Genomic DNA, 21,780 nt, shown 5'->3' with positions numbered 1-21,780 from the left:
TGCTGTCTTTTTCTCAAGTATGCAAAATATTCCATCTGTGCAAGGAGTTTTACATTGATATAAAACGGTAACAACTGAGCAACAGAGTGTTGAAACACACTGAAAATAGTGGGAGATCCCCATCTGTTCAGTTGAATGTTTATGAGGCGTCATCCACATTAAGTCTTGTTGAAATTATGTCAGCAGATGTACTGATATATAGACATGGTTTTAATATACAGTATATGTGCAAGTGTATGTCATTATTGTTCTTTCTGCAGGAAGGGAGATGTCTTATTTCTGTTCATATCCACGATTTGTTCTTGTTTTGTTAGTATCCCTTTGTCTAACTGGGATTCATTACTACTTTCTTATTTACTCTCTGAAATTTTTATCACAATAATATTATTAAAAAAAAGTAGTATTCACAGTCCATAAACACTTTGATCAACAAAAAGAAGCATAAGTTTTAAATTTCAGAGACAAACAATCAAAAACAAAAAACACATGAATATCACATACCTAACCAGTTTAGTTTGTTATATGTTTGAGAGTGATTATTTTGACTGGTTTATTACATTTGAGGGTTAAAGAGATAATATTGCTCTGCTGATTCCAATTAAGACTATTTCAGTCAGGGCCATGTTTGTCAAAAAAGCTTATTTTATCGACACTAAATTATATTTGTTGGAATGGATCTGTTCATGGAGAGCAACAGAAATGACCAGGCATCAGTGACGATACAATATTAAGTCAGACACACCATGAAAAGGCGGAAGTCTGCTGCAAAGCGCCTTGCAGACGAAGCAGTGAATGTGTGCGGCTGAGCAGGTAGATAAGCAGTTTAATACCTTCGCCTTAGAAGAGTTTCACCAGTTGGGTATGAAGAAGATCTACTGAGCCATCGGCCGATGTGGGCTGGCTCTAGGATCAGCTGTTATCAGTGATGTACTGGATCATGGCTGAGTTTGGTCTAGTCATCACAGATACCTGGATAAGCCCAGACTTGAACAGTTAAGAATATTTAGTCAATCTGGACTTGACCTCGTTGTTGTTTTTACTCTTAACGCAACATTAAGACAAAATATGAAAGACCATTTACAGAATGGTGCTACATGTGGCCCATTGCCTCATAAACGAGTAGGTAATCCCTTTACTGCTTTAACGCTAAGAGGCTCTTATCAAGCCTCCAGCCCACGTAAAGCACAGGTGAACTCTTGACCTCCGCTTCAGTGTTTTCACTAATCTGGTGTTCATTCTGTAGCCTGGATCACCTATCATTTAAGGATGTATAAGAATAAAAAGTTAGAATTTTGTCTCATTAGGAGCCCAAAGAGCTTAAAAGATAATTCCTTTTGTGGCATAATGCCATACAGCGGATTAATCACTTAAGTCAAATCTGTTCTTGAATATTGCTTAAAAACCAGACTTCACTGCTGCCATCTCCTCAAATCTCATCAATTACTCAGTTGGCCTGAAGCACAAAGCAGTCCCATCAATAAAATGCTGGCATTGTATGTGCACACCACAGATACGTACAGTCTGAGAACCAGAAGTTTCACACCAACATTTCTAGATACATATATATCAACATTATAATGTTGATAACCACGCATGAGGATTACGCCGCTATAGCAAATATGATGAGGCTGTATAACAACCATGGTTCTCAAAGCAACAGCATTGTTGTTGATTTTATGGTTCTGGTCATGCTCTGGTCTGTCTCTGGGCTTGGTTTAAACAGATAAATGTGATTTACAGTGTGTTTAAGAATATTTAAACAAAACCATGATCTTTTCTTAATCCTTAGCAAAGTGTTCTCATGGCCTTAAGCTAAAACCCTATGGTCAGGATCTGAACTCTAGTGTCCAGTGGCACAGTGGTTTTGCATTCACCATCCACCCCAACCACCTCTTGTCTATTGAGGAAAGGCAAAACTGTAGAGGATCCTTCAACTGCAAATTGTGTTGAGATTATACATATCTGTGGTGTGTAGAAATGTGGAAAGGCATCATTTTATTCTGGGGACTGGGTTGCTGAAGCAACAACAAATAGCTCAATCTCACAATAAACTGGAATTATCTTTCAAGGGGTTGTCTTGAGTTCCATCCAATTCTGATATCTACAGCCATTTCAGAAATTGGGAGGATTTAAACAAAAATCAGCAACACTGATAATAGCAGAACAGTTTCCAACCTTTAGCACAATGGGATATAGAATCACACATAAAATCCCTCAAATTCCAGTAGACTTGAGAATATCTAAATACCACGCTGTTTCACAATTTCAGTTTTTTGTACTTCTAGTGTGAGTTTATTATCCCCTTCCCTTCAGCTGACTCAACTGAAGATCTTTTAAGGCATTTGGGCTGTAAAGTTCAGAACTGTAACTGACACCGTGTTAAATGGAGTTTGAAAAATAAACAACACTCAATGCACATTATTGTAGCAATGGTCAAAAATAGCCCACTAACATATATGATGAGCGTTGACTATGGTTTGCAGATGAATGCCATTAGTAGCACTTCAGGCTTCAATGTTTTTGCCAAGTATTGGGGGAGGTCTCTCTCTCGCCCTCTCTCTCTCTCTGTCTGTCTCATCAGTGTGTATGGAAAACAGCGAGCCACATTGGTCCCCTGTCCACATCAATGCACTCCTCTCTACAAACACCACAGCAGGGGCTTCAAAGGCAAGACTAAACGGGACATCGCAACTCGACACAAACAAAACTCTAAGAATTAACTCAAGCACAGTCCGCATACAGTGTGCACTTGTATGTGTGTGTGTGTGTGTGTGCACGCTCCTGTTTGTAAAAATACACACAGGCACACTCATGTAAACTTTATTTAACCCATACAATGATGCATTTGCACACGCTCACACTCAAATGTACATACGCAGTGTATTCAGTGTAACAGAAAACACACACACACTTCCCTCCTGCTTCTCTCAAATGAATACTTTTTGTTTTTTAAAACAAGCGTTTATGTTAAATGAATAATTTCTGGCTTAAATTATACATTTTTTCCCCTGCGGTCCACAACCAAAATTACACAGAGTCCTAGCTATTTTCTCCCTGTTTGAATTGTGTCCTGCATTCTTGTGTCCCAGCGGTGTATTTAAAGTCCCCGCTGAGGACCACGGCCTTTCTTTAATTAGCTTACCCTAGTAATTAACTGGGAGATATTGTTTATTTCAATTATAAGGGTCTGAAGGCTTTTATAGAATAGATGGGAGAAGACCTGTACTTTACGGCTTTAGACAGTGAACAGTTAACATTGGTCAGTAAGAGAGAGAGACAGAGAGACAGAGAGGGGTAGAGGAAGCATTGTTGCTGTGCCACGTCTAACAGGCCACAGAGGGTCACTGCTGCAGACCGTCAGCTATTTACTGGACATCTCAGTTTAGACCCAGTGTAAATTGTAGCCTTGTCTCTGCCATGAAGATATTGAAATACCACATTGTTATAAAAAGTTACTTAAAGTATTTAGTTATTTATTAAAAGTATATTCTACTAAAATAATTCCTGAAGTTTGCTGATGTTTGACTTTGGGTACAGGACTTTAGAGCATAAATGGTCATTGTTGAAGTAAGGACACAGTGAGTGATACTAACTACAAAAATGTTGCTATTCTGATAAATTATTTATCACTGGTCAATAAGGCATAAAAAGTGATTAATTAAACATTAGAGATGCTCATCTTTCCTAAGCAGAGGGCTCAACCTCGGCTCAACTTCATCCAAATTATTTATCAGACAAGGTTTGGATCGTTTTAGTGAAGTGTAGTGCTTCCTCATGCAGCTTTTTATTTGTATATTCCCAACGGTTGGGTCAGGACCCACATGTGCGTCACAGGAGATTTTATTTGGGTCGTCACAATAACTGTACTTTTCAAGTGTTTAAAAAAGTTTCAATGATAACCATATTTTTGATGGATATTTGTCTCATAATTGTACAGTGAGTCTAATATGAAAGGCTAATGTGCAATCTGTATGTCTCACAGATGTTAAGTGCATTAAATAATGTTTCAATTTATCCCTTTAAAATGGCAGATTTACCTGTTCAAGATTATATCAGAAGGTGGTGCAGACATGACATAAAATAATGTGAAAATGTCCCCTTCTCATTAATCAGAGATAACATGTGCACTGGGTCATGATGATTTTTCACTTTTAAAACGTGGCCGCCCAGAAAAAACCTTTGGGAAATACTGTCATAGAGGACTTCCTTGAGATGGAATCTGGATGATAGGGTTGAGCCAAGCCTATGGGGTTTCCCTCAGTGTTTCCAGGGGTGGAACCTGGAACCAGTTTGGAAGAAGCCCCGCATGCATGTGCAGCCTGCTGTGACCATTAAGACTTATTCTAGCATGGGACAATGGGATTACTGTGTGTCCACGTGTATTTGTGTCCGTATGTGCGCGCACAGCCATCCATGCGTGTAGGCCTGTGCAAGTGTTGATGAGAGAAGTCAGAGACACGAGTGTGTGTTTGTGTATGGATTTGCGTTTGTGCGGATGGGCACACTCAGACATGAGCCAAGCCACCAGCTGGCCACATTAAAGCATGTCTCTGGGAGGTGGAATTTTAATGTGGAAATGGGAACAATGATTTCTACTTTTAAATGTGGACATGAAGCAGAGCCCATTGAACAGCAGACCAAAAATGATGGATCAATTATTAATGCATTTACCATCACACTGTGAGCATGCGATTGTGTGTGGGTGGGTGTGTGCTTGCATGCAAACTGGTACATGTACATGTCCACTTCTCTTCTCTGTGTGCTGTCATGTGTCATCTGTGAGTTGTTTATCTGCTTATTCATGCGTTCACTTCCACCCAACTTAGCATTAAGAGAAATTGTTATATTTTCAGATGTGTGGATACTACATGCTGATCAAGACCATTTTTGTGTGTTTGTGTGTTAAAGTGTTTTAAAGAAAAAGACACACACAAAAAAAAAAAAAAATATGAAAAGCAGACAAAGCCAGTGAGGAAGGCTCTTATTTTCTGTGTCGTAAAGGGAACTGAGTATTTTATTCCATCTCTTTAAAATACTTTATTACTTTTCTTCCTTTACAAAATAACTACATACACTAAACTCTTTCACATGTGACATTTAGGATTTCACACGATAATGTAATATCACATAGAAAAGCTGCAGTGTCTACGGAGAAAAAACACAACACGTGATGTACAACTTTATATGTTATATGGGAAAACAATGTTGAAATGAAACATCCAGAAAACCACATGTCTGTTCATGTTTACTCTTTTCAAAGACTGTCTTTGTGAAGGTTTAACCTTTTAACATCCACTGTCTTCATGGAACTGTACCTTAGGTTTAGGGTTGGGTTTATGACAGCACTAAATGACCAAAAAGCATTTAATATACTTTATTTGAACCCCAACCCTTTTCTAGTTTTGCTTTTTGATATGTGTTTAAAACACAACCTAAACTTCATTAGTTTAAGTACAGCTCAGATGTAACCTTGAACCTACCTTTACCTCTGAACCGAACTCTTAAATGGGTTGCTGATGGCCGACTGGATTGTTGTACGGTTCAGATTAATTGGAAAATACATACACTAATAAAAACAACTCTTGTATAAAAAAACAAATTAATATCGCCAATTAGAAATTGATGCAATATCAGATGGTTTGGTTTATTAAACATAATCCTGGTGGTCTTTGGTTCTTCTGGGGTTCTTCTCTTCCCTGAGGGTCTGGTCTATACTGTTCATAGAGGATTAAGTGATGTGCCCCCTGTATGAACAGATAATGAAGAACACAGCCCAGCCTGTCTGGAATCAAAGATATAACTGAGCTATAAACACAGAGGGAGAAAGGGAAAGGAGTCATGGAGATCAGAGGGTTTTGGGAAGAAGAGAAAACTAAAGTAAGAAGAAAAGAGGAACATGAAGATATGGGGGAGGGGAGATGGGAGGGAGAGAGCAAAGAACTAGGGGACAGAAAGACAGAAAGAGAGAGAGAGACTTCTCAGGACCCGTCTGGATCTCATTTAGAGGATAGTAATGCGATTAGCTTTGTTTAGTTTTCACAGCTCCAGCCAGTCCCCATGAAAAACCTGTATGTGAGTGCATGTACATGTGTGTTTCTGCGTGATCATTCCTGCACTTACATGCTTTTCTCTAGGCTTGATATTCTTCTTAAGGAGACCAACTTATAGTATTATTGCAGTGCACAAATCCAGAAATTAGAAATACTAATTAATCCACACAAAAACTTGTTCTTCTTTTTTTTTTTCTTTTTTCTTTTTTACAGGGATTTAGGTTTGCTTGTGTGTTTACTTGCTACAGAAATGCACAAAAATTCATAATAGCAAAAGTTATTCTTTTTTTTCCAGGGCTTTAAACAGGTTCTTCAGTGTCTGTCTCCTGTATATGTGACAACTATTGGTAGACATGTTAATAGTTATCCTGAGAAACTGTTGTGGTGTTAGTAAAAAAAAAAAAAAAAAAATCTGACATTTTTCTCTAAATTTTCATGTACTTCTATGTTTAAGATATCTTTTTGTTTCATTCTGGTGAACTCTGGTGAATCTTTTATTACAAATTCCTAAAAAAAAAAGAGGTTGGTTGATGAAACTGTGATATGTCAACTACATTTTCACATCAAACTGACCATAGACGGATCAAACAGTTTCTTTTGCATGATGACGATGTGTTATTACTGCAAACAGGCTCAAAATTATCTATAAAACTGTGATAAAGCAAAAGATCACACCACATTTTTAGTAAAGTAGAGACACTGATACTGATATAAAACTGGTAAAAGTAGCCTGCCTCTAATATTTAGGCAAAGTAAAGTTGTACATAATTGTAATGTGTTGATTCTAAATGTAAGTTAAACTACCAGTGGGTAATACTGAGGTAAAAATATGGATGGTTTGTCATGAATCCTCTCTGTTTCTGCTCAGGCATCATCAAAGTGGGAAGGTGGAACCCACTGCCCATCCACTTCCTCACGGACGCTCCAGAAGCTACCGTGGCCGACATGTTGATGGAAGTCTACCACATGGTCACCCTACGCATCCAGTTACAAAGGTCAGAATCATCTTTAGAACGTGAGAAAGTCCAACTGCGTGTCTGACATATCAGACCAAGACAATAGAAACATTTACGTCAGTGACTTTCCATTTGTAAGACTCTTTCCTGAATATGAAATCAACCTCAGAAACATTGCATATCCATATTTTATGGACAAAACAAAACTTTTAATCCATGTGGATGCTTGTGTGCGGTTACACTGTGTCTGGGTCTCGGTCCACTGGGTGGCTGATGTCATTGCCGCTGATTGCAGTTCAAGAATTTACCATATCTATCAAATTTGAAGGCATCAATATTGAAACACTAAGGCTTGAGTTAAACAGCCCGGTGGGGATTTATCTATTATCTGTGTACGTCAGGGAAACCGTGTGTGCCAGTAATTCCTAGTCTGTTAGAATGAGTGAAGCAGGCACTTGATGGACAGATAAAAATAGATAAACTCCAGATGAGAGAGGGTTATTATTGTTATTGTCTTGGCACATACCAGCCAGGTTTGTTTACATGTGTGTGTGTGTTTCCATAGCAATGGAGGAGCTTTGGCACATGTTTTGCTCAATGTCAAAATGATTCATTTGAGGTTAAAATAAAATAAAAAACAGGAGACCTCAGGACGAAAGGTCTGCACAGGAAGTTGTGGTTTGTGTGGGATGAGGTTAAGACAGGAAGTTTAGAACGTTAATAGGATTAGAGGTTAACTTAGACTTATTGTTTATCTTTATTCATCTGAAAAATTATTGATTCTCATTTACAGTGATGTAAAGTAATAGTTAGAATTACAAATTAATAAAAAATACAAGATAAAAAAACAGGTAGATACAGAGATTACTGATTCAATTTCAAGTTTATGTAAGTGCTTTAAGTTGCTTTGTAAAGTTACAGCAAGGAAATTAAACGCAGATTTTCAAAGTTCATCCAAAACATTGTGTATATCATGGTAGAAGTTATTCTTTTTTGTGGCTCATCCTTGGTGTCTACAATATTTAACCTGAAGTTGTAACTGACTCTTCTGGCCTGGTGTGGTTTTAATGTTGTAGTTTTTCAAAGCTGGAGGACCTGCCTTGTGAACAGTGGAACCATGCGACTGTCAGGAATGCACTCAAAGAGCTTCTGAAGGAAATGAACCAAAGCACTCTGGCCAAAGAGTGTCCTCTGTCACAGGTAACCATACCATACCATACCATACCATACCATACCATACCATACCATACCATACCATACCAACTTTGTTTATAATGCACTTTAAGAACTTTACAGCTGGCCAAAGTGTCATACACCAAACATAAAACGAGGGATTAAATAAGTAAATAAGTAAGTAAAACTAGTGATAACACAGGGTGTAAAGCGGGCTAAAAACAACAAAATACAACCATCATAAAAACAAAGACAAATTAAAATCTGACAACAACAGAATACATAGAATAACACCTCAGCTTTCACTCAAAAATGATCATTTCCTCATTCACCTTTTTTGCATTTGTATATGAGTTAATTGAAGCTTAAAACACAACTTTAAGGTCAAAATGAACATATTAAACTTAATTTGTTTCTGTGTTTTTCACTAAATTGAGTCAGCTTAAACATAACTCAGCCTTAACCCCAAAATGTATAACTGATCTACAAAGTTTATCAGTTTAATGCCTTTTATATGATCATTTAAAGCTAAAAACAGTCTGTGTTGGCCATCACATGCTCTGGATAATGACTAAAGTCAATGTTCATTAGATATGTTCAGGCAATCAGCTGTAAATAATTATTTTTTACATGTATTTCATTGATAATTGCTCTACATTTTTATCAAACTCCACCCCACCAAATTAAGTACTGTCTCTCCAACTGTGTTAACTCCCAGATGTATGTCAAACCTCCATCCTGGTCTCATAATGACTTGTTTGTGAGATTTATGTGTGTGTGTGTGTGAGTGAGTGTGTGTGTTTGTGTGCTGTGTTTAAATGGAGTGCTGGTGGGGTGTTGATCGCAGAATCAATTGCAAGCATATGTGTGTGTGGCTGGAGATTCCCTCTGCACTGAACTGGCTCGAGTTTCCATGGGTGGCTTCCAATCATGATTAATGTTTGTCTATTCCTATTGTGTGTGCGTGTGTTTACGTGTGCATGCCATGTGGTTGTTGCATGAGTATAATCATTTCATATTACGTTGGTTATTAATTATCTTTCCCTTCTCTTTCTCCCTCAGAGTATGATTTCCTCCATAGTGAATAGTTCCTATTATGCCAATGTCTCTGTTGCCAAATGCCAGGAGTTTGGCCGCTGGTACAAGAAATATAAAAAAATGAAAGGTGAGATATATGTGTGTTATATGTGTGCCCATACTAATGTGGAAAATAATATATTTACCTTTGGCAATAATTGAAATTCCACCACATATCAGGGGAAATCACTTGAAATCAACATAAAGACATAGATAGAGATATGTATGTCATGACTTGGCACTTCAGTGAGTAAATAGGAACAAGTAATAGTATCATTTGATTAAATTACAAAATAAATGTGTTTACAGTTATTTACACTTACCGAGAGATAAATTGGAAATAAAACTGGAATTTCTAATCACAATGTTGGTGATTACAACAGGTTAAATATGGATTTTTAAAAAAAAAAGATTTGATATAGTTATTGTAGTTATTGACAAATAAACTGCATGATGATGTGATTTTCTTATTTATGATCAATATATGCATTTGTTTTCAACTTTTCAGTTTATTGTAAAGTTTAAAATATTGATTTCAATATCAATTAAATGTATTAAGCTGCATCTCCTAAATGGACTAACTGAAATAGTTACATTAGTTTTTACATTTGTAACATTGTACCTAATCTATAATCTGTTGAATAGCCCAACACTGTTGATTGGTTGCTACATTAGTTGTAGCTTGAATCACAGTATACAAGGACTTTGTCTAGTCAGAAATTTGTGCTTACAGGAACAGATTTGGAATTATTTCACATTTGCTTTTTGTCATGTATGTACATAATCATAAATTCAAGTTTAGGACCTTTTCTCCTGACTCTCTGTATTTGTTTTGTTGAGCAGTAGATTACCTGGAGAAGATGTGGTCAGGGCGAGATGCTGCTGACATCAAAAGTAAGTGGTTTTTTCTAAAAATCATCTCATCTTCAAGTGTTTGTTTGACCACACTGACCATCTTCTCTAATCTCCAGTAGAGAGAGACAACATTGCAGACTTCTGTGTCCTGGGCCAGCGACCCCCTCCTCATTTAGCCGGCCTGGCCCAGCTCGGTCACCTGGGACCTGGCAGTCCCCTCCTCAAGGCAGGATCTGGAGATCCGCAGACACCTACTCAGCCCCCTCAGCAGCCCCCTCCACCCCAGCAGCAGCCCTCCCCACATGGTCCCCTCCACCACAGCACTCCTCTGCGCACAGGCCAGGTGCCTCCTCCACCTCCACCCCCACCTGCTGCCCTACAGCCCCTGCTGGGGCCAGGTGGGATTCTCTCCCCTCAGCTCTCCCCTCAGCTGGTACGTCAGCAGCTCGCCATGGCACACCTCATCAACCAGCAGCTAGCTGTTAGCCGTCTTCTAGCCCATCAGCACCCCCAGGCCATCAACCAGCAGTTCCTAAACCACCCACCCATCCCTCGGGGCTCATCCAAAGTTGGTGGTGATCACCCAGGGAGCAACCCCTCAGCTGCAGAGGTGTCCTCTGACATCTACCAGCAGGTCAGAGATGAGCTGAAGAGAGCCAGTGTGTCCCAGGCTGTGTTCGCCAGGGTGGCCTTCAACCGCACACAGGTAAGAAAAACAGGTCAGACTGTGGTCAAGAGTGGTGCAGTGGTGAAATACCTAGAGGGAAAGGAGCAAGATGATCCATGAAGGATGAAGCTAGTATAGTGTTAGCATAAACAAAAGGTGAAGGAGGTGGAGATTGAAATAATCAGTGTATGACTCCCTGCGGTGTGGCAACACAATTGAATATAATTATGGTTGTCACAGTATTTTGTTTTACTGTTTTTTGCACATGCAGATTTTTTTGTTAAAAGATTTTAGTTGTTTAGCATCAAATTGTTTAAAATCACAAATAATAATTTCTTTAATATTCCTTTACACTCAAAAGACATAATGATTTGACATATGATCAATTACTGACATCTTTGGACATGAGCTATTTGACACCGACAACATTTGTGGCAATATCCCAGAACTCATTATCCTCATCTTAAGATTTTAGGTCATAAGAATATATTTGTATTGGCATCTTTTACAGGTAATAGCAGATCCATCACATTACTAAAAAACTTCTCATCTTTCAGAGAGCTAATTTGATGGTCACACACCTTGGTATTTTCAGGATTAGTAGAAGCATAGCAGGGTACCTTTCTGGGTCATTGAATCTCCTTTCCCGCCTCCGCAGCAGCACAAACACCTGATGTATTCAAGCTGTGCTAAACTGGTTACCACATGCCCCATTAGATCAATGTAATGAATGGAAGCTAACAGAGCTACAACTAAAAAGTATGGGCCAGGTGTTTTTAGTCCACTTTAGTGTGTGTCACTGTGTGTATGTCTGATGATCATTCAACACATATGTTCTTAATATGGTCTAAAGTTGATTATTTTCATCAACATGTGATGATGCCATAGAAAAACAATACATAGCAAAGTTCTCAGTGGAAGTGTGCATCTTTGCACAGGGTCTGCTGTCAGAGATCCTGAGGAAAGAAGAGGACCCTCGAACAGCCTCACAGTCCCTGCTTGTGAATCTGAAAGCAATGCAGAACTTCCTCAACCTGCCTGAGAGCGAAAGAGACCGAATCTACCAGGAGGAGAGAGAACGCACAATAAACCCTTCTGTAGGCCTCCCTGCCTCCAACTCCTCTAGCCCTGCTGCTCCCCGCCTGTCACAGGTACAGATGCAGTTGGAAGTTCACATATAGTAATCACCATGGGTCAAAAAGCAGTGACAATGGCCTCTTGTTTATTTATTTGGGATGTTCTTTTTTACAGTGAAAAGACTGTATAACATCAGTCTTTAATAGAAAACAATAACTTGGGCAAAGCTTTCCTTTATTTTATGGTTTACGGAAATGAAAATAGGGTCAAACGTAAACATACTCTCACTTACATGATGTTCACACTAATACATTTGGAAATTCTACCGGCTCAGCTTCAGTGGTGAAACTCCTTAGTGATATGATATGGAAGATAAAATCTATCCATCCATCCATCCATCCATCCATTTTCTAAACTGCTTAGTCCTTGTGAGGGTCATGGGGTTGCCAGAGCCAGAGAAGGTGGGATATATATTATTCTAACTTTTAATGTTACCAGTTCATCGCAGGGTTGACATATACAGAAGAACAAACATTCACTCTCACTTTTGAAAGATAAAAATAACTTTTGGAAATACCCACCCATCCTTAACACCCATTTTCACTGCCCCCTGATATGTCACGCTCATGTTACATGATCATGTATGGAAGAATATGGTCATTGGTACTGAGCCACAGGCAATTTTGTCTTTACGCTCTCTGACAGATGTTGTGCAGTTTAAGTCAGATTTTTGCCATGAAATTACTGAGTACATTCATAGCAGGCTAGGTCTTACTTGAGCAAACTGGGACAATTCCTGTGTTCACTTCTGTTATCAACACCTCTTGTGAAGATAAGTTTTTGAAGAACATTGGAATGGACAGAAAATAAATCTGTTCTAATGATAATTTCTTCAAATGATCGTGTGGATGAAGATTGTTTCCATTTTAAAACAGTTTGGGACAGTGTAGTGGCACGGATGTAGCCCCCAATTATTAATCAGTAGTGCTGAATATGCAAAAATGTGCTAAGGCTGGTGTGCTTTAACTTGTATAGCCATCAGGATTGACATCTGGCAGAGTAAAAGGGTTGGACTGACAGAAATTGAAATGATCAACATACAGTATAGTGGGGATGTGCATTGAGTTTAGTGCAGATCTGAACAACAGAATTGTAACTTTACACATGTCTGGAAAGTCTCTTGGATCCATTTCTAAACAACAACATTCATCTGTTCAAACAATAACACAGTTGTCATTGCTTTGCCAAGATCTAAAGGAAGACTCAATCTGTCACCATCAGCTGAGAGTAAATTAGTTCAGATACTCAAGAACAACCCAGGAGCCACCAAGGCACATGTCGACCAGGAACTGAAAACAGCTGGAACACTAGTGTCACTGTCTACAGTCAACTTTTATATCATAATGCACTGAGAAGCTATTGTCCAAGAAAGAAGCCCCTACTCCAAAGCGAGATCTTGACTACATGTTACAACTAACCGCATGGATGTAGAAGAAAAAGCTTTGTTGAAGGATTTTTACGGTGAAAAAAAAGACATACATCAAGTCCACACAGTCCAGAGGTTTGTTTGAAGGAGTAAAGTCTCAACATTTAAGCCCAATAGATCAAATGTGTAGAAAATATCAAGCATGTTGGTGGTTGAATAATGAAAAAGGAGGACTCCCTCAGAATACTTCATCATAACCACAAAACATCAGACTGTTGAAACTTGTTTAAATAGGACAATGATCCCAACGACATGAAAGCTGATTATAGAATGGATGAAGCACGCTAACACTGAACTGAAACTTTAGCTCTGGAAATGGACTGGGTGTAAAAGATGGGTAGAAGTTGCTAGATTAATTGAGCTTTTCTGATGAGGAGAGTTGCCCTATTATTAGCTGGAGACAAATATAGGGTATACCCCACCTTCTCTGGCTCTGACAACCCCACAACCCTTACAAGGACTAAGCAGTTCAGAAAATGGATGGATGGATGGATGGATGGGTGGGTGGATTTATTTAAATGCCTTTGGTGAAAGTTTTAAAGTGATATTTAACCAAATATTAGGTGTGCTGTATGTACATTTTCAATACTGTTTCCTGTGTTTCAGAAAACCAAAGATTAAAATTCACTTTTAAAGCCATACTTTGTACAGAACTTCTTCCCCAGAAGAACAGTCAAAAAAAAAATCTTCAAAAACCCAATATTACTATGTCCATAATGATTGTACATAAACAGGGGCAATTCTAGCATCAGATGTTTAGGGGACCTTGGCCCCTGATGAGAATGTGACATGAATACCATTGGCTGACAGCTAATACATTAAACATTTTGTCTGATTGTAGTTCACCAAAATAATGATGTAAAGAGTTATTAGCAAGTAGCACGAGTTTTTCACCAGTAAGTATTTTCAAGAAAAGAAAACATGGAACATTCTGTTTGGAAAAGCAGTCAAACCCCTTTAACTTTGAGGGGTTAAACCTCAAATCAAGTTGGTACACAATGAAAATAATAGATGCTGGTATTTGTTGTGCTTGAGTACCTCTGAAAAAGTCTAAAATTGTTAGTATACATAAACTTCCGACCACAACTGTAGCATCAGCAGACAAGCAGATGAGTAAGTTAACCACAATGAGTCCAGTCTCTTTTCATGGATCTTTAATTGTGCCATTGCAAGGCAGCAGGAAAGACATAGTGGGATTTGTATGATTTATGCAAGCTCTCTGTGAGATAAATATGTGATTTTTACATGTCATGTGTTTTTTTTGTGTGTGTACATAGAAAGTGTGGGAGAGGAACTTGGATGACCAGATAACCTCTGATACCTGGGCCTCCATTTGGAAGAACAAGACTAAGATCTCCAACTCAGTAAGTAATCTACAATCTTTAACTTGCCCCCACAAAGTAGACTGTAGCATGTCATGCACAGAGTTTAAAGCCTTTACTGTGATTTTAAAGTTTTATCTTAAACAAATTCCATTTCTAATGGAGAAACATCTTCAAAGCTATCATCAGAGCATATTCTAAACATAAAGGACATTATACAGTATTTGGAAATGTCTCTCCATGCACACAGGACAATTTAGCAATGTCAGTGATAAGAAATGCTTTCTGATGTCAGGGCAAATGCCCATTCAAGGCTCTGGGTGAATTTGTGTGTTATTCTTATTATGTCTATGTAAAATTATCTCAGCGTCGTTTACACTGGGGGAATGTAAGCTCGCTGGTCTGTACATGTCTTGTGGACAACTTCAAACATTGTGTATACAAGCTTTCTGAGAGCCAATACATGTTCATTCAAACAGAAACAACAAAGAAAGACAAAAGAGCAGGACTTAATGACTTTGATCTGTAAACAAAATTCATGTGGAGACGTGCAGTGCAGATGTGCAGCCAATGCTCATACAAAAAACATTGCATGTCTGTTCTCAGAGCAGTTTGGCACGATCATGAGCTGATAACCTTTCTTCATACTGTCTGTATACATAAGATTTGATTTTGTGGAGAAGACACTTTGATAATACATATACGCAATGCAATCCTTTTAATATGATAGTAACTCAGTATGCTTTTATGTTACTTCCTGCTATCCCAGCTTATCTGATAGCTCCTATAACATTAAACAGCCCATTTCATTTGAACTTATGTATTACATCATGTGTTGCTTCTCCTTTTCAGCCAAAGCAGTCTGGCCTGGCCCCTGACCTCCCTATAAAACTGGAGTCACTGGTTAACATTACATCAGGCATCTATGATGAAATTCAGCAGGAGATGAAGAGAGCCAAAGTGTCCCAAGCTCTGTTTGCAAAAGTGGCTGCCAACAAGAGCCAGGTGAGAACCGCTGAGATCAAGACAGACCACATATGGGTTTACCTGACACAAATGGGCCTGTGGTCGACACAGGTCAGAGAAGTCCAAGATCTTATCCGTCCATCCAACACATCTTGCCGCTGTTACCAGCCATGCACCTTATGCTTATAGATGCTGACCATCTTAACTACATGCCAGTCCCATCCTTACTGCCAAACCTATCCATTAATTTATAAGAGGTACATATAGAGTTCACCAAGGTTGTTATCAATAATGTATAAAACTTTTTTTTTTTTTTTTGTCTTTTTCACTGTACACTGTTGCCCATAAATAAAAACACTAGCAAGCATTCTTTTAAGCAAATTAAAACCAAGTGTAAAGCTAAAGCAAAACATCAAACCAAAACACAAATCAAAACTAATAAAAAATGGAACATTATAATCTTGAGGCACAAAAATGAAAACTCACTGTCAAATGAGTCTCAAACATCCAACAGAAGTAAAGACAAATAATCCAGACAGACACGTAGACTTGCAAGGAGACAAGAAATATAAAATATTTGAATGACAAAAAGGAGAGAAAATCAAATAATGCATGGCTAAAGTGTCAATTAATCCTACCAGTAGGTTGTGTTTCAGGACAGTCGCATGTCTCTGGTATTTACCATCTGTAAGCGTGACAAAGGCTGAGATGTGTGCATTTTTCTGTACAGTATGTTATGTGTGTGTGTGGTTAGCGAGGTCCCCAGGTTGGTGGGTCTGGGGGTGGCGGAGGGTCACGGCTCAGTGCACCCATCTGCTGCAGCTGGCCACAAAGACAGAGAGGAACGAAGAGGGAGAGAGAGAGAGATGATCAGGCTATTAGCGGTGCATGCTGCCCGAGGTGGCTGGTTGAACACAACAGCTGGTGTCACAAACTGAACCAGTCTAGCAGATATAATTGAATCTTCTCCATCTCTCCTTTCCTCGTCTTTTCTGTTTACCTCACACACCCTGCACGTCTCTCAACTTTTTCGACTTCTTGCAGAATGTAGCTCTATTCTCTCTTTTTTTCCATCCATGTTTCATAAATTATAGTATGTTTTCTTACTCATATTTCATCTTGCACACTTTAACATTTCCTTCCTTTTCTTCTTCTTAACTTGTTTGTAGATTAAAAATGGGAATTCTAAGTCTCTGTGGCAGTTGAGTGTTCATATATAAGCTTCCTTTATGTTTTTTCCTAATCTTGCCTCTAATAATTATTAAACTGAACCCATAAAACAAACTGATATCAACATATGTATCCACCTGGAAGTGCATGTAAATAAATTAACAATACAATTTAAATGTAATCTTCTACAGTTAGGGGACAATATGTATTTAAATTACATTTACTAATCAAAATGGTGGTGATTTCATCCAGACATATTCTATATTCTTGTACTGCAAAACCAGAACCCTCTAAATTTTAATAAAAGATGCACAGTACATGTTGGTGAGATTCACACATCCTGGATTTCTCAGTTTTAAAAATATCTTATTTTGATGAAGCAAGTAAAACCATTGTGGTATTTTTAACAGAGTAAGTAGTAATTTGTAACCTATTGTATTTGTAAAGTAACCTCCCCAACACTCATACGGAACAGGTTGAACATCTGCGTCTTCCTTTAACCTCCACCACTTGCTTCATGCCTGTTTATGCGTCTGTTCCCAGGGTTGGCTGTGCGAGCTACTTCGGTGGAAGGAAAACCCCAGCCCAGAGAACCGCACACTGTGGGAGAATCTGTGCACCATCCGGAGGTTTCTGACGCTGCCGCAGCCTGACAGGGACCTGGCGTACGAGGAGGAGTCCAGACACCAGCACACGGAGCGGCTGCACACTGTTCTCCATCTGCCACAGGATCCACAGGTAAGAACCAGATCTGACAGCATGTGCATGATGAGGATTACATCATATATTTGTGTTAAGGTGCGATGTGCCCTGTCTGGATTATATCTGCATTTGGCATTAAAATACATCCCTGGTAAACACATTTCAGATTGCTGCACACTCATCTCATAATATTTACATCCTGTTGAAATTGACAGTAAACACCTTTTCTCACTTTTTGCCATCCAAGAGTATCACGAAAATCAATTTTTGACAAGTACCAGATTTTTCTGATCTCTGTTTAGGCATACAAAACACTATGAAAATAAAAACAGTGTCTGAAATACACTGATGCCCATAAAGTTTGAATAATTTACTTTTCAGACACATTCCTATTTATACACATCAGTAATCACCTTTGATCAGGTTCAGTGATTACATACTGAGTCTCAGTTACACTTTATCTACCTCACATTTATCTAAATCACATTGTCACAATCATTTCATAAGAATATTGTTGGAATAAAAATATTTTATTCCAACTTTATGAGGAACAGTGTATTTCATACTGGGACCTTTGATGCTATTTTATTAGCTGGTTTAACCTCCAGAGGTAATAAAGGAAATAGGAAAAGATCAACTCATTTCATGTAAAATTGCAAGAGATGTTAGAGTACGATGGCAAATGAAATTTTAAAAAAAACATCCTTCAAGTCCCACAAACAGCATGCGTAGTACATTGCCAATACAGACAGTTATGCACCCGCATGTTGTGTAAATGCTGACTAAGACCCTCGCTATGAATGTTATACTGTGCAGATGTAACCATGTGTCATGACTCAACACAAAAAAGCACAAAACAGCATATCTCTCCCTTCTCAGAGACCACACCTGTAAATATTAATTCCTTGTAATATTTGCTCCTTATGAGTGTTTCCAGTGCTGTTTGATCTAGCTGTGTGTGCACATGTGTTTGTGTGTCTGTGCGTGCCCCAGTGGATCGAAGTGTAAACAGTGTTGCTGGGTGGTGTGGCACTGGAGGAAATGCCCCATTAGTTTTTGAGGTGGGAGGCTGAAGGAGGGCTGAGGGAGGAGTGAGATCGATGCAGAAAACACACTAACATGTCGACAACGTCTTTCGTCACTGTAAACCTCTGCCTGTCACTCTCATACTGTACATACTAAACACACTCTGTCTGCTTTACTAGGCTCCCCTTGATAATACCCTCTAGTTCCGTAAGTTATGTCCTTGCCTTTACTTCAGCATAATAAATCTGAAATATATGTAACATGACCAAGGGGGTGTTAAACCTTTTATACATATCTCAGGTGGCCATGATAATGAGTTCTCTGATTTACTTCTCATTTGTTTATATTCAATGTCCTGCTTCTCCTCTAACTAGATTATGTAGGGGGGCTATGAATGATCCTACACTATGGATATAAAACCCCTAAATCACCCATAAGATTAAAGCAGTGGTGTAACATAGTCATAATGGGCCCTAGTGCAGACTATCAAGATGGGTCCTTGTGCATCTTAGTCATAACTATAAAGTATTGACAGTATCTGTTGTCTCATACCACGATCAAATAGAAACCAGACATTGATTGGATAACATCAATATACTTCCTCTATATACAAGTATATCTTATCTATAGATATAACCTATTCATTTGATTGCATAGTTTGTCATTGTTTATTTGATATTTTAATGTTGTTATAGATTGACACTAACAACACACACACAAAAAAAAAAACATGGTAGAGATGGTTCACAGTTGGAATCTAAATCTTTTCCCATAGGCCCATTAACTACCCAAGGGTCCCAATGCAGCTGTATTGTATTTACACCCACCCCTGGATGAAACGTATCAAATATTCATCATCATTACTTCATTTAGGTTTTACTCGAGTGCAATAGCTGCAGTTACATGGAGCATATTTCTTCAAACTGTGATAATGATTTGTGATTAGAGATTCCAACTTGATAACATGTCTGTTCACATGATCTAAACCATTTAATCAGAATATTTATTTTTTGACATTTGCAAAGTTGTCCCACCTACTGTGATGTCGAATCTACAAACATCAACAACAAAAACAAGACATTTCTGATCAATTTTATTCAAAGTACTTGGTTGATTAAAATTTTTCCTAATTGTTCTGGCATTATTCAACTTTTTGACCAAAGCCTTTCAGTCTTAAGCTGTTCAACAGTCCTTAAATATCTTGCATCACCCATAGTTTTATTTTACTGCTGTCATGTTTGTGCCCCTCTCAGAAAGTTGCCACATCAGCTAATGTTACCTCCATGTGGAGCAAACATGCAACAGAAGACTAAATTCATGCTGTATGAAAAGGTGAAAAGGTCAGTCACAGATTCTGAATTCACTGCTTACACAAAAACACTTAAGTGGGGTGATCATGAGCTCAGGTCATCCGGTTAAAACATCTTCCCACCAGCCCACCCTGCTCCCCAATGCAGAGCTATTATATACCACATATAGCATATACCATATGCTATAAATCAGAAACAGGCAAATGCTGAAACTTCCCATTAAGCATCTCGACACGAATCATATGGCTTGTTCTGCGGCTCCACCCACCTCCAGTCCACCACCGAGCAATTTTTCCCGCTTCCTATTCAGAGCTCTGTATTAAAGGCTGATGGGAAGACGGGGAGGAAGCTGTGGTGGCACCATTAACACATTCCTCTGCTCCTCTCACACTCTCAGCAAAGACTAAAAATAAAGCTTACCCTCAGAACGCCCATTTTGGAACGCCCCCCACAGCACCTCAAGAGACAGTGAGATGAACTGTGGTGAAATACTGGTGATTTATTAATGTAAATGAGGTGTGTGCGCGTATACCTATATACACTGTGTGTGTGTTTTCGTAGTGTTGTCTTCAGACCCCCCTCTGTCCCAGATGAAGCCTCCACCAACCTCAGGCTCCAGCCAGCCTGCCACCACAGACCACACATGTGTCCCATCTGCCACACATGCACATACACAAAATCTCACACTGATAGTTGGTAATATGAGCACTCCTTTGTATGTGGACAATAAGAGGGTCTCTAAAACTGTAACAACTAACCACAAAATACATATAAAAAATGAATGCAGCGCTGCCCTCCAAGGCATAGCTGTACAGTAAATCCACCCACTGATGTGTGTGTATGTGCGTGTGTGTGTGTGTGTGTGTAGGTGTGTGTGTGTGTGTGTGTGTATGTGTGTTTGGCTGGACTATGTAATGTAGCGTGAGCTATTTCTCCATGTTTGGGGCTCTGGGAGATCTCTGACTGTGTCATAGAGTGTCTATTAGGTCTGCAGGTGCTGTTTGTGTGCGTGTTTATGTGTGCATGTCAGTAACCTCAGCAGCATCACATTTCTTCATGACTGACATGGTCCTACGGCTCGCTCCACAGCTCTTATTCATACAGCTTTAGCGGTTAAGTGCGTCCCACAGCTAATTTGGCAGAGTCTGCCCTTATAAATAATTTCTTTATTGTTTTTGCTAAATTGATTTCTGCTGCACGTCTAGGGCTGTTTATGTGTGTGTGTGTGTGTGTGTGTGTGTGTGTGTGTGTGTGTGTATCACCACTCACTGTGGCTGAGACCCCAGGAGTGGTGGACTAGAACAAGAACGAACAATTGTACCCTTCCTCACCTCTTTGTGTGTCTCACTTCAGTCCAAAGATGTTTTTTTTGCATCAAAGACAAAGGCCCTCCTCTCCAAATGGTAAACATATCTCCTCATTCACATAGGTCATATTTATATATTTATTTCAATAGTTTTGCAAAGTTCGTGTATTTGAAGAAAGGTAGCAGCTGGTGGAAGAGGGTCCATTTAAAGTTCTTTACAACCCAGTAGACAATTCATTGTTCATTTAACTTAAAACCAGTCATATGGCAATGCAGGGAGAAAAAAGGAAGAGAAGCAAAAGAAGCAAAACCATTCTGACTTTAACTGCATAATGTGGGCGAAGCTCCTAAACCACCAGATCACATCCTTTTTCTTCATTGAGTCTTTGCATCTTTATTTAAACATTATCCATTTAGAATTTGTTCTTCATGTGAGTCTCTAAACTGAATTTGAAAGACACACTTCATGACACTTCAGACATTCAGGGAAGTAACAAATTACAGCTAACCTTTTTACTCTATAATTTCACTTTCATTTCACTGTGTTTGAGGTATTGTACTTCACTGCTATTCAAGTTACCTTTGATATAAAGCAAAAATAATTATCATTTGTGTAAAAAAAAACGTCTCCATGAGT

General features: G+C 38.8%; 1 protein-coding gene across 3 annotated transcripts in view; it reads left to right on the top strand.

Moving 5' to 3' along the window:
* The window catches only part of satb2 (SATB homeobox 2), a 50,055-nt gene that overhangs the window by 16,919 nt on the left and 11,356 nt on the right, over nucleotides 1-21,780 (top strand). For all 3 annotated transcript variants that reach the window (XM_030125128.1, XM_030125129.1, XM_030125127.1), the window contains 9 exons: nucleotides 6,919-7,045; nucleotides 8,083-8,206; nucleotides 9,242-9,344; nucleotides 10,100-10,150; nucleotides 10,228-10,817; nucleotides 11,717-11,929; nucleotides 14,619-14,705; nucleotides 15,516-15,668; nucleotides 17,343-17,537. In XM_030125128.1, coding sequence (XP_029980988.1) covers nucleotides 6,919-7,045; nucleotides 8,083-8,206; nucleotides 9,242-9,344; nucleotides 10,100-10,150; nucleotides 10,228-10,817; nucleotides 11,717-11,929; nucleotides 14,619-14,705; nucleotides 15,516-15,668; nucleotides 17,343-17,537 — 1,643 coding nt within the window. The remainder of the gene's footprint in view (nucleotides 1-6,918; nucleotides 7,046-8,082; nucleotides 8,207-9,241; nucleotides 9,345-10,099; nucleotides 10,151-10,227; nucleotides 10,818-11,716; nucleotides 11,930-14,618; nucleotides 14,706-15,515; nucleotides 15,669-17,342; nucleotides 17,538-21,780) is intronic.

This window comes from Sphaeramia orbicularis, chromosome 21 (genome assembly GCF_902148855.1).
Source record: "Sphaeramia orbicularis chromosome 21, fSphaOr1.1, whole genome shotgun sequence".
In the NCBI taxonomy this organism is placed as follows: Eukaryota; Metazoa; Chordata; class Actinopteri; order Kurtiformes; family Apogonidae; genus Sphaeramia; species Sphaeramia orbicularis.
Note: the sequence above shows the minus strand (reverse complement) of the source record. Positions and strands in the feature narration are given on the sequence as shown.